The sequence below is a fragment of the Dama dama genome, chromosome 13 (assembly GCF_033118175.1).
Source record: "Dama dama isolate Ldn47 chromosome 13, ASM3311817v1, whole genome shotgun sequence".
NCBI lineage: Eukaryota > Metazoa > Chordata > Mammalia > Artiodactyla > Cervidae > Dama > Dama dama.
Genome location: NC_083693.1, coordinates 40,106,974 through 40,120,140, shown reverse-complemented (window position 1 = coordinate 40,120,140; position 13,167 = coordinate 40,106,974). Strand labels below are relative to the sequence as shown.

General features: G+C 35.4%; 1 protein-coding gene across 5 annotated transcripts in view; it reads left to right on the top strand.

Moving 5' to 3' along the window:
* SCAPER (S-phase cyclin A associated protein in the ER) overlaps positions 1-13,167 on the top strand; it is a 396,679-nt gene that overhangs the window by 163,470 nt on the left and 220,042 nt on the right. For 3 of the 5 annotated variants that reach the window (XM_061158918.1, XM_061158917.1, XM_061158922.1), the window contains exons 21-22: positions 2,176-2,328; positions 4,170-4,306. In XM_061158918.1, the coding sequence (XP_061014901.1) occupies positions 2,176-2,328; positions 4,170-4,306 (290 nt within the window). The remainder of the gene's footprint in view (positions 1-2,175; positions 2,329-4,169; positions 4,307-13,167) is intronic. The other 2 variants (XM_061158921.1, XM_061158919.1) reach the window with 1 other exon arrangement.

The following is a 13,167-nucleotide window of genomic DNA, read 5'->3' as shown; positions in this document are numbered from 1 at the left end:
CTATTAGATATGTAAATAGCATTTGTATACAACTGAAAATAGTATAATTAACCATTTCACAAAATTAAAAATGTCATTTAAAGTACTCCTTTTCCTCAGTGCGGTGATAAAAATTAGATGTCAGAGACTTAGCCCACTTGAGCAGTGTTAGAGGGAGGGAATGTGGAGTAGGGAGAAAGCTCGGTCTTGCGTGTGCGCATGCTAAGTTGCTTCAGTCATGTCTGACTCTTTGTGACGCTATGAGCTGTAGCCTGCCAGGCTCCCCTGTCAATAGGATTCTTCAGGCAAGAACACCGGAGTGTGTTGCCATGCCTTCCTCCAAGGGATCCTCCCAACCTAGGGATGAAACCCACGCCTCTTATGTCGCCTATATTGGCAGGCGAGTTCTCAGCACCACCTGGGAAGCCCTTTTGAACTTGAGTTTTATGATCATGAACATAATATTGAACCTTTTTGAGCCTTTATTGAACATCTGTAAAATATAAACATTTTCCCACCTTTCTATAGGGTTGTGAAGACTTTAGCCCTTTGCTGATCACAGCAAGTATTTAATAAATGATAACTTGGATGGTGGTTTTATATGACTTGCTTTATGTTATGTATCCTTAGGATATATGTTAAGGGAGTTTTCTTTATTTACTTATGTGATTGCTTTAATTTGACTTGAGACCTAGGTTATTTTTTCAAGTTGCATGTATATGTATATTATATATACTTATAACTTAAGTAATTGCCTTTGTTTAGTGCCAAAGTATAAAGATGTTGTATACAACAGGCCTAATTTATCAATGAAAATAATCACTTCCACTTTTGAGAATATTTTCTGCCTTTGGTTGGGGTGATTTTGTTTTACTGTTTTGGTAAGTTTATGATTTGAAAAATTTCTGTTTTTTGTTTAAGTGTGGTTGATTTACAGTGTTATATTAGTTTCAGTTCAACACCGTGATTCAGTATTTTTATAAATTATATTCATTTAAAGTTATTGTAAAACACGAATTATATACCCTGTCTTATACATTGCATCCTTGATCTTATTTATTTAATAATTAGTAGTTTGTACCTGTTAATACTCTTCCATTATCTTGTTCCTCTCTTACCCCTCTCCCCAGTGATAACCACCAGTTTTTTCTCTGTGACTATAAGTCTGTTTCTGTTTTATTATATCCATTTGTTTTCTTTATTTTGGGGATTCCATATATAAGAGAAAATATACAGGATTTGACTTTTTCTCTCTGGCCTCACTAAGCATAGAAGTTTCATAATAAGCACAACTCTATGGATCAACTCATTTTCTAACCATATCTCTATTAAAGTACTAGCCAAAAATATAGACTCCATAATCATATTATATGGATTTAAATTAGGCTGTATCACTACTATCTACAAAACTGCTAATCGTCATGATTTTGACTTTCTAACTTCAGGAAAATTATTTGATTCTGTAGTCTGTTTCCTAATAGTTAAAATGAGAGTAATAACAGTATATACCTTTTAGTGTAGTTCAAAGGACTAAATCGATGATCGTATGTAAAGGACTTACCTCAGTGTACATTGTATAAGAAGCCCTCAGAATAGTACTTTTGTCCTTTTTTTTTAATCAAGATATAATTGACATAGAACATTTGTGTTAGTCTTAGGTATGCAACATAATGTTTGATTATATATATATATATCTGTATATAGTGAAATGATTACCATAGTTTAGTTACAGTCTATAACCACTCAGAGTGACAATTTTTTTCTTGTAATGAGAACTTTTAAGATCTACTCTCCTGGCAACTTTCAAATACACAATACAGTATTGTTAACTATAGTCACTATGTTGTACATTACAATCTGAAGACTTACTTAATCTTATAACTGAAAGTTTGTGTGTTTTGACCACCTTCATTCATTTGACCACAGATATTGTATTAGATCTTGTTACCTTCTTTTCATCATTCATTTAACCTATACTTATTGAGTGCCTATTGTATGCCAGGCATAGTACCAGACACTGAACCGTCACCGAACAAAACAAAGTCAGTGCCTTCATGAAACTTATATTCTAGTGCAGGAAATTACAAATGAATATTGATATCAGGCACTGATGATAGACAAGTACTATGAAGAAAAATAAAATAAGAAGGTGGTAAATAATAGAAGGTGTTATGTAAGGTTGAATGTTCATTTTAGCTGAGACCATGCAAGTACCTGGAGAAGAATATTCTTGGCTATGGAAACAAGAGTCTTGAGGCAGTACCATTCCTGAGGACTGTGAAGAACAACATCCTGAACTCCACTCCTATATCAAACTGGCTCCTGGACCTCTCCACTTGTGTTTTCACCGTAAGCATTTTTAAATAACATTCTACAACAAAACTTATGCTCCTCGTATACATAAAATTTGCTGTTAGAGTGTTCAGTAACTTTGCACAACTGCTCAATCTAATATATCAGTAAACCCTATCAGTTCTACTTTTTAATATACCCACTCCATCCACAGTGGAGTGAACAAAGGAGAGAGTAAGGTAAGATGAGGTCAGAGAGGTTGATGATGTGGGGCTTAATAGACTGTGATAAGGACTTTGGATTTTATCCTGAATGTGATGAGAATGCAGGATTTTGATAACAGGAATGATATGTGATTTATATTTTTTAAAAATTGCTGATCTTGTAAAGAAAAGATTTTGAGACCATAGAAGCTGGAAGAATATTTAAGATGCTATTTCATAATGCAAATGAAAGCTGCGAGGCCTTAGATTAAGTGATGGTGGTGGGGAGAAGTGATTGGATTGAGATTAATATGGGTATATTTGAAAGTAGAGCTAATAGGATTTACTGATGTATTAGATGGGAGCAGTTATGCAAATAGTGGCACCACTTACTGAACACTCTAAGGTCAATTTTTAATGTATATTAGGAGCATAAGAGCTATGTTGTAGAGTATTATTTTGGAAATGCTTATGTTGGAAATACTCCACTTAAGTGGAGATTTTCAGTAGATAGATATAGGAATCGAGTTCAGGGGAGAAGTCTGGATTTGAGGTAAAAATTTGGGAATTGCCTCTGTGAATGATATTTCAAGTCCCTGCACTTGATAAATAAGTTTGAATAGAGAAGAAGGAAGTTATAAGTCTGAGATGTTTAATATTTATCAGTCAAGAAGAGGAAAAGGATCTAGCAAAGAAGACTTAGAAGGTACAGCTGGAGTTAGGAGGAGAGTGTGATATCTAGAAAGTGAAGTGTAAAGAAAGTGTGTCAGGGAGGAAGAAGATCTATAGTTCTAATGATGTTGGAAATTTAAGGAGAGGGTCTAAAATAATTTCTGGGAAGGAGAATGTAGACAAAGTAGACTAAGGTTGCTCGATTGCCTGGCAGTTCTAGAGCCCATTTGAGGTGTAATGTCATAAATTTAAAGTGAGATCTTGTCACCATGGTTTGTAATTATAGCCATATTAGTCTGCTCAGTTATGAGTTCAAAGTAGAGAAAGTGTTAGATTTAGGGTTGAGAATTTCTATGCAGGTGTGAAAGAGGGACAAGGGAGTTGTGTACATGCAGGAGAGTGATCATAAAGAGGTGCCATAAAATCCAAGATGGCTAAGGAGGAAGTGGAGCCAAACTCTTTGTACTTCAGCCAGACCAGATTTCTGCTGCCACTAGCCACATTCTGCTTTCTCACCTCTGCCTGTTTTCTGGGATACCCTACTCTTTCTCCTTCCTGCCACCTTTCGCAACTACCACCCAAACAAACACAGACATACCCAATATCCATATGTTCAAATTCAGTCCATTCTTCAAGGGATAGCAGACATGGTGCTTCCTTCTTAAAATCTTTCCTCATCACCCCAAGTGATCTTATTTCCCCTTTTGAACTCCTGTAGTACCAAGCTGGGTTTTACAGATTTGAATATGGTATTTTACCTCTCCTACTGCAGTGTGGAGTTGCAGGGCACTTGACTGTGTCCCTGTAGCCTTAGCATTTAGCTCAGTTGATGTGCAGCAAAGTTTGATAGGTCAATAAAAGTCTCAAATAAAATGATTTCTTCAGTGTTTACCAAAGCAATTTTTGAAGCCAGTATTTCATAGAGATTACTTTTACTTTCATCTGTGTATTCTTTTATATTCACTGTAGTCTGTAGCAGTGCTATGTTGTTTTTAATTATTATTTCATTTATTTATCTTGCAGGAACACCTTTCCTTAAAGAAATATGTTATTGACATTGTGGTTGAAAGTACAGCTCCACCAGAGCCTTTGAAAGATGGAGAAGAGCGGCAGAAAAATAAGAAGAAAGCCAAAAAGATAAAAGCACGGATGAACTTCAGGTACCATGAAAAGAAAAAAGTGAAATTGTCAGTCTCTCAGTCATGTCTGACTCTTTGTGACCCCATGGACTGTAGCTCACCAGACTCCTCTGTCCATGGAATTCTCCAGGCAAGAATACTAGAGTGGGTAGCCATTTCCTTCTCTAGAGGATCTTCCTGATCTAGGGATCAAACCTGGGTGTCCTGCATTGCAGGTGGATTCTTTACTGGCCAAGCCACCAGGGAAACCCTCAGGTACTATAAATATGCTTAAAACAAAGAAAAAGTTTTAGTGGTTTATCATTTTTAATGTAAATTCAAGGAAGACTCTCTGCCCCTCCCCAAAAGTTTAAACTTGTTTGCTTCAAGAAAGCCTTGAAAATAATACTGATGAGCCTAATTTATAGCCACTTTCTTTGATTGAGAAAGAAAACTGAATATCGATCTAAAGCCCTTGCTTTCACCTGTTAAGAGCTCTTCTTATAATTGGATGCCAAAGCCCTGCCAAACTTGTGCCTCCTTCAGCATACAATAGTATGTTTAAGTATGTGTAAACCAAGCCTATTTTTCTTTCCAACTATTGATTTTTAAATGAAGTATCAAAGAAAATCAATAGCAATCAACAAATAGAAGTCTGCTGGCTGTAGTGTCAAATCCCATGACTAGGTTTAATCAATTTGGTTGCCTGTCACAACAAGAGAAAGTTCAAGAAATATCTTGAAATGGAAAGTGAGTTGTCAGACCTGTAGTTTATCATCAACCTCCAAAGTGACATCTGAGGATCAGACAGCTGTGTAGCACATCATTACCTCACAAGATCTGAGCATCATCTGATGACTGATGAGTCTTGTTGCAGAACACAAGTGTAGATCCTCCTTAGAAAATAATTCTTTGCTATTTGAAGAAAGGTTGTCTGAATATGTTGTTGCACCTTTATTCCTAACTGGTTAGAAAAAGAGAAGCTTGATCTATGGAATTATAGCAATACAGGTCTAGAATAATGGTGAACAGGTATTACCTCTCTATAGTTTGCAATTTCAGATTGTAATTAAAGAAGATGTCCATTTCTTCTTACATAATCAGTGAAAACTTGAGAGTACTCATTCAAGCAAAGAATAGAAATGGCTTTTTTGATTTTTTTTTTTTTTGTAGTTCCTTGAAGTTTCTAAGAATAGTTTTGCAGTATATACTTTAAGGTATTACTGACCTTCATTTCTAGTTTATGGTGAGAACTTGCTGACCTCCAGAAATGGTATTGAGTCCATTCTCTGGACCTTTCTTTTTTTTTTCTCTATGTACACATTCCTTTGGTTAGTTCACCAGGTGTTTGTCTTTAAATATTCTCCACCTGTTGATGACTACTAGTTTTATATCTCTTCAATTGTACTCAAATTTATTGTGTCCAAAACAAGTTCCTGCTTTCTTCTCTGCATCTGCCCCTTCAAAACCTCTCCCTTCAAGTTTTCTGTATATTAATAACCAGGTACTCTATTCTAGTTGTGTATGCCAAAACCCTTGAAATTGTCCTTGACCTTTTTCTTTCTCCCATGTCTCATCCAACCTAACTGCAAATCATGTTAGCTTTGCTGTAAAGTACATTCAGAGACTGTCTTTCTCTAGCATCACTACCTCCCCCCTCAATCAAGCCTCCATCATATCTCACCTGGATTATTTCAGTACTTCCCTGACTAGTCTCTTTGTTCCTATCCTTGGCTTCTCAGAGTCTATTCTAAACGTGCTGGCCAGAGTAAACCTGTTAACATATCAGATCATGTCACTTCTCTTCTCAAAGCCGCAGGGCTTTTACACTCCAGTTTTCCTCTTTCTGGACAGCTCTCCCACATATATCCATAGAGCTTAGCACTGTTACCTCCTTCAGGTCTTTGCTCAAATGTTAACCTTTTCAGTGAGGCTGTCCTTCAGGCCCTGATATATATCTAGTAATGCTAGGTTGTTAAAGGAAATCTTTAAGTTACAGGAAAAATCCTATAATTCTGATGGTGCTAATTTTTTTGGCATATATGTATCCTTTTTATGCTTACATACCTATATCAATAGACGTTTTTCATTGCAGTATGATTTACATAAGTGAATGTAGAGATCTCTAATATATTTGTTGAGTTTAGTCAAACCTACATACTCATGTATAATCCATCAGAGCCTTTGCATTGTTTCACAGTGTCTTTGTGTCTCTTTCCAGTCAGTCTTTCACCACCCTTGGCTCTTGGTAACCACTGACCTGCTTTCTATCATCATAGGTTAGTTTTTCCTGTTCTAGAAATACATACAAATGAAGCCTTTGTGGCTGACTTCCCTTACTAAGTACAGTTGATCCTTGAACAATAAGAGCATTAGGAGCACTGACTCTCCATTCAGTCAAAAAACCCACACATAACTTACAGTTGGTGCTCCATATCTGCAGTTCCCCTGTGGTTCCACCTCTATGGATTTAACCAACTGGGGATTGTGTAGTAATGTGGTATTTACTATTGAAAGCAATCCAAATACAAGTAGACCCATGTAGTTCGATGCCATGTTGTTCAAGGGTCAACTGTATACCATTTTTGCAATATATCTGTGTTGTGACATGTGTGTAGTTTGTTTTTTTTTCATTGCTGAACATACCATTGTGTGCATATTCCATGAATTTTTATCTGTTCATCTGTTAATAGACATTTGGGTTTTCACTTATTTGGCATTTGTAAATTAACCTTCTATCAAGTCTTTAGGTGTGTTTACATTCTCATTTCTCTTGGATAAATACTTAAGACTGAAATTCCACACTTTTTTCACAGTGGTGATACTATTTTACACTTCCATCAGCAACCTGGGGGAGTACCAGTAGCTCAACATTTGTCAATACTTGGTATTTTTAATTTTTAAAATTTTAACCTTAAAATAGTTGTATTTTCTGTTCTAAGTACAAATTCTAATTTGCACTTCCTTAGTGATTAATAATATGTATTGGGTATCTTTCCGTGTGATTTTTCACCGTTCATGTCTTCCCTTATGACGTGTCTGTTGAAGGTGTTTGCCCATTTTAAAAGTTGAGTTGTTTGTCATTTTATCTTTGAGTTGTTTATATATTCTAGCTACATTTTCTTTGCCAGTTATGTGTTATGTGAATTTTTTTTTTAATCTGGATCTTGCCTATACATTTTGTTAACAATAGCTGTTGATAAGCAAAAGTATTTTTAATTGTGATGATGTCTGTTTTATCAATATGTTCTTTTTAGGTCTTATGCTTTCTGGGTTCTAAGAGGTTTTTGTCTGATGAAAGGTTAAAAAACCTTCGTATTTTTTTTTCTAGAAGCCTTGTAATTTTAGTTTTGGCATTTAGATTTATGATCCAGCTCAAACAAATTAGTGGGTATGATATGAAGAATAGGTCCAAGTTTATTTTTCTGTATAGCCAGCCAGTTGTTCCAACACTATTCACTGAAAAGATTTCCATTCCCATTATAATGTTTTAATACTTTGATTAAAAAAAAATCTCCCCTACATGAGTCTATTTCTGGATTCTCCTAGTCTACCCTGTTTTTCTATTTTGACACCTAATAAAAAATATAAATCAGCCCATGAAGTCTGAATCTACTTCTGGTCTGTTCTCTTCCATTATTTTGTTCCTTTTCACACTGTCTTGATTACAGTAGCTTTGTAGTAGGTCTTAAAGTAAAGCAATAGAAGTCTTTAACTTTGTTTTCTTTTTGAAGTTTTGTTTTTCCAATGTCTTACATTTTCACAAAAATATTAAGATCAGTTTTTAGTATCTAAAATTAAAAAGTCTCTTGGGATTTTGATTGGCATTGCACTGATCTGTAGATAAGCTTAGGAAGAAAGGATGTCCTGATAATTTTGGATCTTCCAATTCATGATAAGATATGTATCTACATTTGTTTAGAGCTTATTTAATTTCTCTAGTAGTTTTTTGTAATTTTTAGTTTAAATGCTTTATAAATACTTTATTAAATTTATCCCTAATATTTTAAGTTTTTGTTGCTATTGAAAATTATATTTGTAATATTTTTTGTTGTTAGCATATAGACAGAATTACTCTTTGTATATTCACTGGATATTGGGACCTTTCCACATAGACTTATGAGCTCTAATAGTTTAATAAATTTATAAGATTTCTTTATGTACATAAACATATCAGAATAAAATCAGTTTTATTTGTTTTTTTCTACTTAGTATACTGTTTAGTTTTTTCTATTGTCTATTGCACTGTGTTGCACCTTCTACAAAATATGGAACAGAAGCTTTGGTGTTGATCTTAGGGAGAAAGCAGTAAATTTTTCACTATTACGTTATATTGGCTGTAACACCATACCTTACAATTTCTGAAGATGTCATTTCTCAGGTGGAGGGAGCTTTATTCTATTCTTAACTTCCTGAGTGTTTTTTTCTTATATGGATATATCATATTCTCAAATGCCTTTTCTACATCTATTGAAATGCACTCTTTCATTTTCTCAGTTGGGTGCATTATGTTGACTTGTTATGACAGCGTTAGTGAGATATAATTTGCATCCTATTCCCATGTAGGGTATATAACTCTATACTGACTTTTGAGTGTTAAGTCCACCTTACACTCTTTTAGTAAACCCCATTTTCTCGTTATATGTAATTTTTTTAATATTGTTGGATTAAGTTTGCTAACTGTTTATAAAAGATTGGTACGTTTATGCCCGTGATGTATGTCGATCTGTAGTTACAATATCTTTGTTTGTATTTTGTAATCAAGAGAATGTTGGCTTGCTTAAGTGGGTTGGAAACTATTTGTCTGTGTCTACAGGAGTTTCTATAGGATTAGAATTAGTTTCTTATTTAAATTATGTATATAATTCATCAGTGAAGTCATACTTTGTATTTCTTCTTCAGTTTTGGTATTTTGTGTCTTTCAAGTAGTTTGTCTACTTCATCTCAGGTGTTGAATTTATTAACACAAAGTTTCATACATTATTCCATTATACTTCTGATTTCTAGTCCTGCACATAGGAAGCTTGGAAATCACCACTCACTCCATCCTAACAACAGGTAAAAATGTGAAAAAAGTGAAAAATCAGCAACTCTTCTTAGATCCATAATATACATGAAGTAACAGTGTAGGATGCAGCCTTCCAAATTGGATAGACAGATAAGCAAATAGAGAAAATCACACTTAACGAGAGCAGAAACCTCTATGGAAATCAGTACTGGGGTAGGAAAACCTGAACTATAATCGATGAATCTCCAGATGTTCAAGGTGGACAAATATGGGAGTCAGAACTACACGAGATCCCCACACTTCTGTGTACTTCACCTCTAAGAGCTTGACTGGGTTCTCAAAGTGAGTATCATGGCAAAATGCTTTTGTTTCCAGCAGGGAATAAGCAACTATTTTGAATATGCCAGAGCATTTTCTTCTTCTTAAAAGTGTCTGCCATCCCACCATCACCCTGTTACCAATATGAGACCGAAATAAAATAATAGGCCAATACCACTGATAAACATAGACGCAAAAATTCTCAACAAAATTCTATCAAGCTGAATCCAACAATACATTAAAAGAAGAACAACTAGGTTTAATCCCACGGATTTAAGGATTTTTTTAGTATCCCTAAATCAATCAGTGTGATACAACATATTAACAAATTGAAGAGTAGAAACCATTATGATCATCTCAGTAGATGCAGAAAAAGCTTTTGCTAAAATCCAGCATCCACTTATGATTAAAAAAAATGCTCTTCACAAAGTGGGCATAGAGGAAACCTACCTCAACATAATAAAGGCCACATATGATGAACCCATAACTAACATCATACTCAATGGTGAAAATCTGAAAGCATTTCCTCTAATATCAGGAACAAGACAAGGATATCCATTCTTGCCATTTTTATTCAGCATAGTTTTGGAAGTCCTAGCAGTCAGAAAAGAAAAAGGAATCCGAACTGGAAAAGAAGTGAAACTGTCAGTGTTTGCAGATGACATCATAGTATACATAGAGAAAGATGCTACCAGAAAACTACTAGAGTCCATCAGTGAATTTGATAAAGTTGCAGCATACACAGTTAATACACAGAAGTCTATTGCTTTTCCATCCACTGACAATGAAAAATCATAAAGAGAAATTAAAGAAACAATCCCATTTATCATTGCATCAAAAATAATACCTTGGAATAAATCTGCCTAAGGAGGCAAAAGACCTATACTCTGAAAAGCATAAGGCACTGATGAAAGAAATCAAAGATTACACAAACAGATGGAAAGACATACCATGTTCTTGGATTGGAAGAGTCAATATTGTCAAAATGACTGTGCTTCCCAAGGCAATCTACAAATTCAGTGCAGTTCTTATCAAATTACCAGTAACATTTTTCACAAAACTTGAATCAAAAATTTTAAAATTTGCATTTTGATATAAAAGACCCTGATTAGACAAAGCAATGTTGAAAAAGAAAAATGGAGCCGTAGGAATCAGACTCCTTCAGACTATACTACGTAGCTACAGTAATCAAGACAATATGGTACTGGCACAAAATAAAAAATAAGGTCAGTGATGCAGGAAAGAAAAGTCCAGAGACAATCTCATGCACTTGTGGTCACCGAATCTATGACAAATGAGGCAAGAATATACAGTGGAGAAAAGACAACCTCTTCAATAAATGTTTCTTGGAAAGCTTAACAACTATATGTAAAAGAGTGAAATTAAAACACTCCCTAACACTATACACAAAATTAAATTCAAAGTGGATAAAAGACCTAAATGTAGGACCTGACACTATAAAACTGTTAGGGAAAACACTTTTTGATGTAAATGGGACCTACTTAAACTTAAAAGCTTTTGCACAGTAAAGGAAAGCATAAACAAGAGAAAAAGACAGTCCACAGAATGGGAGAAAATACTTGCAAACAAAGCAGTAGACAAAAGATTAATCTCCAAAGTATACAAATAGCTCATGCAGCTTAGTATCAAGACCTAACTAGACATCTTATCAAAGAAGACATACTGGTGACCAAGACACACATGAAAAAGATGCTCAACATTACTAATTATTAGAGAAATGTAAATCAAAATTACAATGAGGTATCACCTCACACCAATCAGAATGGCCATCATCAAAAAATCTACAAATGATAAATGCTGGAGAGGGTACAGAGAAAAGGAAACCTTCTTGCACTGTTGGTGGGAATGTAAATTGATATGCCACTATGGGGGACAGTAATGTTCTGTTCTTAGCTGCTGCTGCTAAGTCACTTCAGTCGTGTCTGACTCTGTGCGACCCCATAGATGGCAGCCCACCAGCCTCCTCCATCCCTGGATTCTCCAGGCAAGAACACCGGAATAGGTTGCCATTTCCTCCTCCAATGTATGCATGCATGCCAAGTCGCTCCAGTCATGTCTGACTCTATGGACAGCAGCCCACCAGGCTCCTCTCTCCACAGGATTCAGGATTCTGGAGACTACTGGAGTGGGCTGCCGTTTCCTTCTCCCGAACAGCAATGTAGTTTCCTTAAAAAACTAAAAATAGAACTATCATATGACCCACTACCAATCCCACTACTGGACATATACCCTGAGAAAGCCATAATTGAAAAAGACACATGTACCCCAGGGTTCATTGAAGCACTGTTTACAATAGCCAGGATATGGAAACAGCCTAAATTTCCATTGACAGATGAATGGATAAAGAAGATGTGGTACATATATATATAATGGAGTTTTAATCAACCGTAAAAAGAATGAAATTGGGGTCATTTGTAGATATGTGGACGGACCTAGAATATATCATACAAAGTGAAATAGGTTAGAGAAAAACAAATATCGTATAGTAACACATATATGTGGAGTCTAGAAAAATGGTACTGATGAACCTATTTGCAGGGCAGAATAGAAATGCAGAAGTAGAGAACGAACATGTGAACACAGTGGGGGACGGGGAGAGTGGGATGAATTGAGAGATTCAGTTTGACATAAATACACCGCCATGTGTAAAATGGATAGGTAGTGAGAACATGATGTATAGAACACCACAGCTTGGTGATCTGTGATGACTTGGATGGTGGAATGTGAGGGAAGGAAGATCAAGAGGGAGGGTATATATGTATACGGATAGCTGATTCACTTCACTGTACAGCAGAGACTAACACAACATTGGAAAGCAGTTATACTTCAGTTAAAAAAAGAATGAAATAATGCTATTTGAAGCAACACAGATGCGCCTAGAGATTATCATACTAAGTGATATAAGTCAGAGAAAGACAAATCTCATATATCACTTATATGTAGAATCTAAAAAAATGATATAAATGATCTTATTTATGAAACAAAAATGAACTCACAGACAGAGAAAAGAAACTTATGGTTTTCAAATGGGATAGTTGTGGGGGGCATAGATTAGTAGTTTGAGATTAACGTTTACATACTATTATATATAAAATAAACTACAAGGATCTACTGTATAGCACAGGGAACTGTACTTATATCTTGTAATAACCAATAATGTAAAATAATCTGAAAAAGAAAAAATACATTTATATGTATCACAGAGTCATTTTGCTGTGCAAAATTATAGATTAACTATAATTCAATTTTTAAAAAGAGGGTGAAAGTGAAAGTTGCTTAGTCATGTCCATCTCTTTGCAACCCCGTGGACTGGAGCCTGCCAGGCTCCTCTGTCCATGGAATTCTCTAAGGAAGAATAATGGAATGGGTTGCCATTCCCTTCTCCAGGGGATCTTCCTGACCCAGGGATCAAACTCAGGTCTCCTGCATTGCAGTCGGATTCTTTACTGTCTGAGCCACCGGGGAAGCCCGTAAAAGAGGGTAGTGGCATTTTAGCTTACCCTGATCATATCTTAACTTCCCAACTCAGCAGAAACTTTGAAGACATCCACATGCA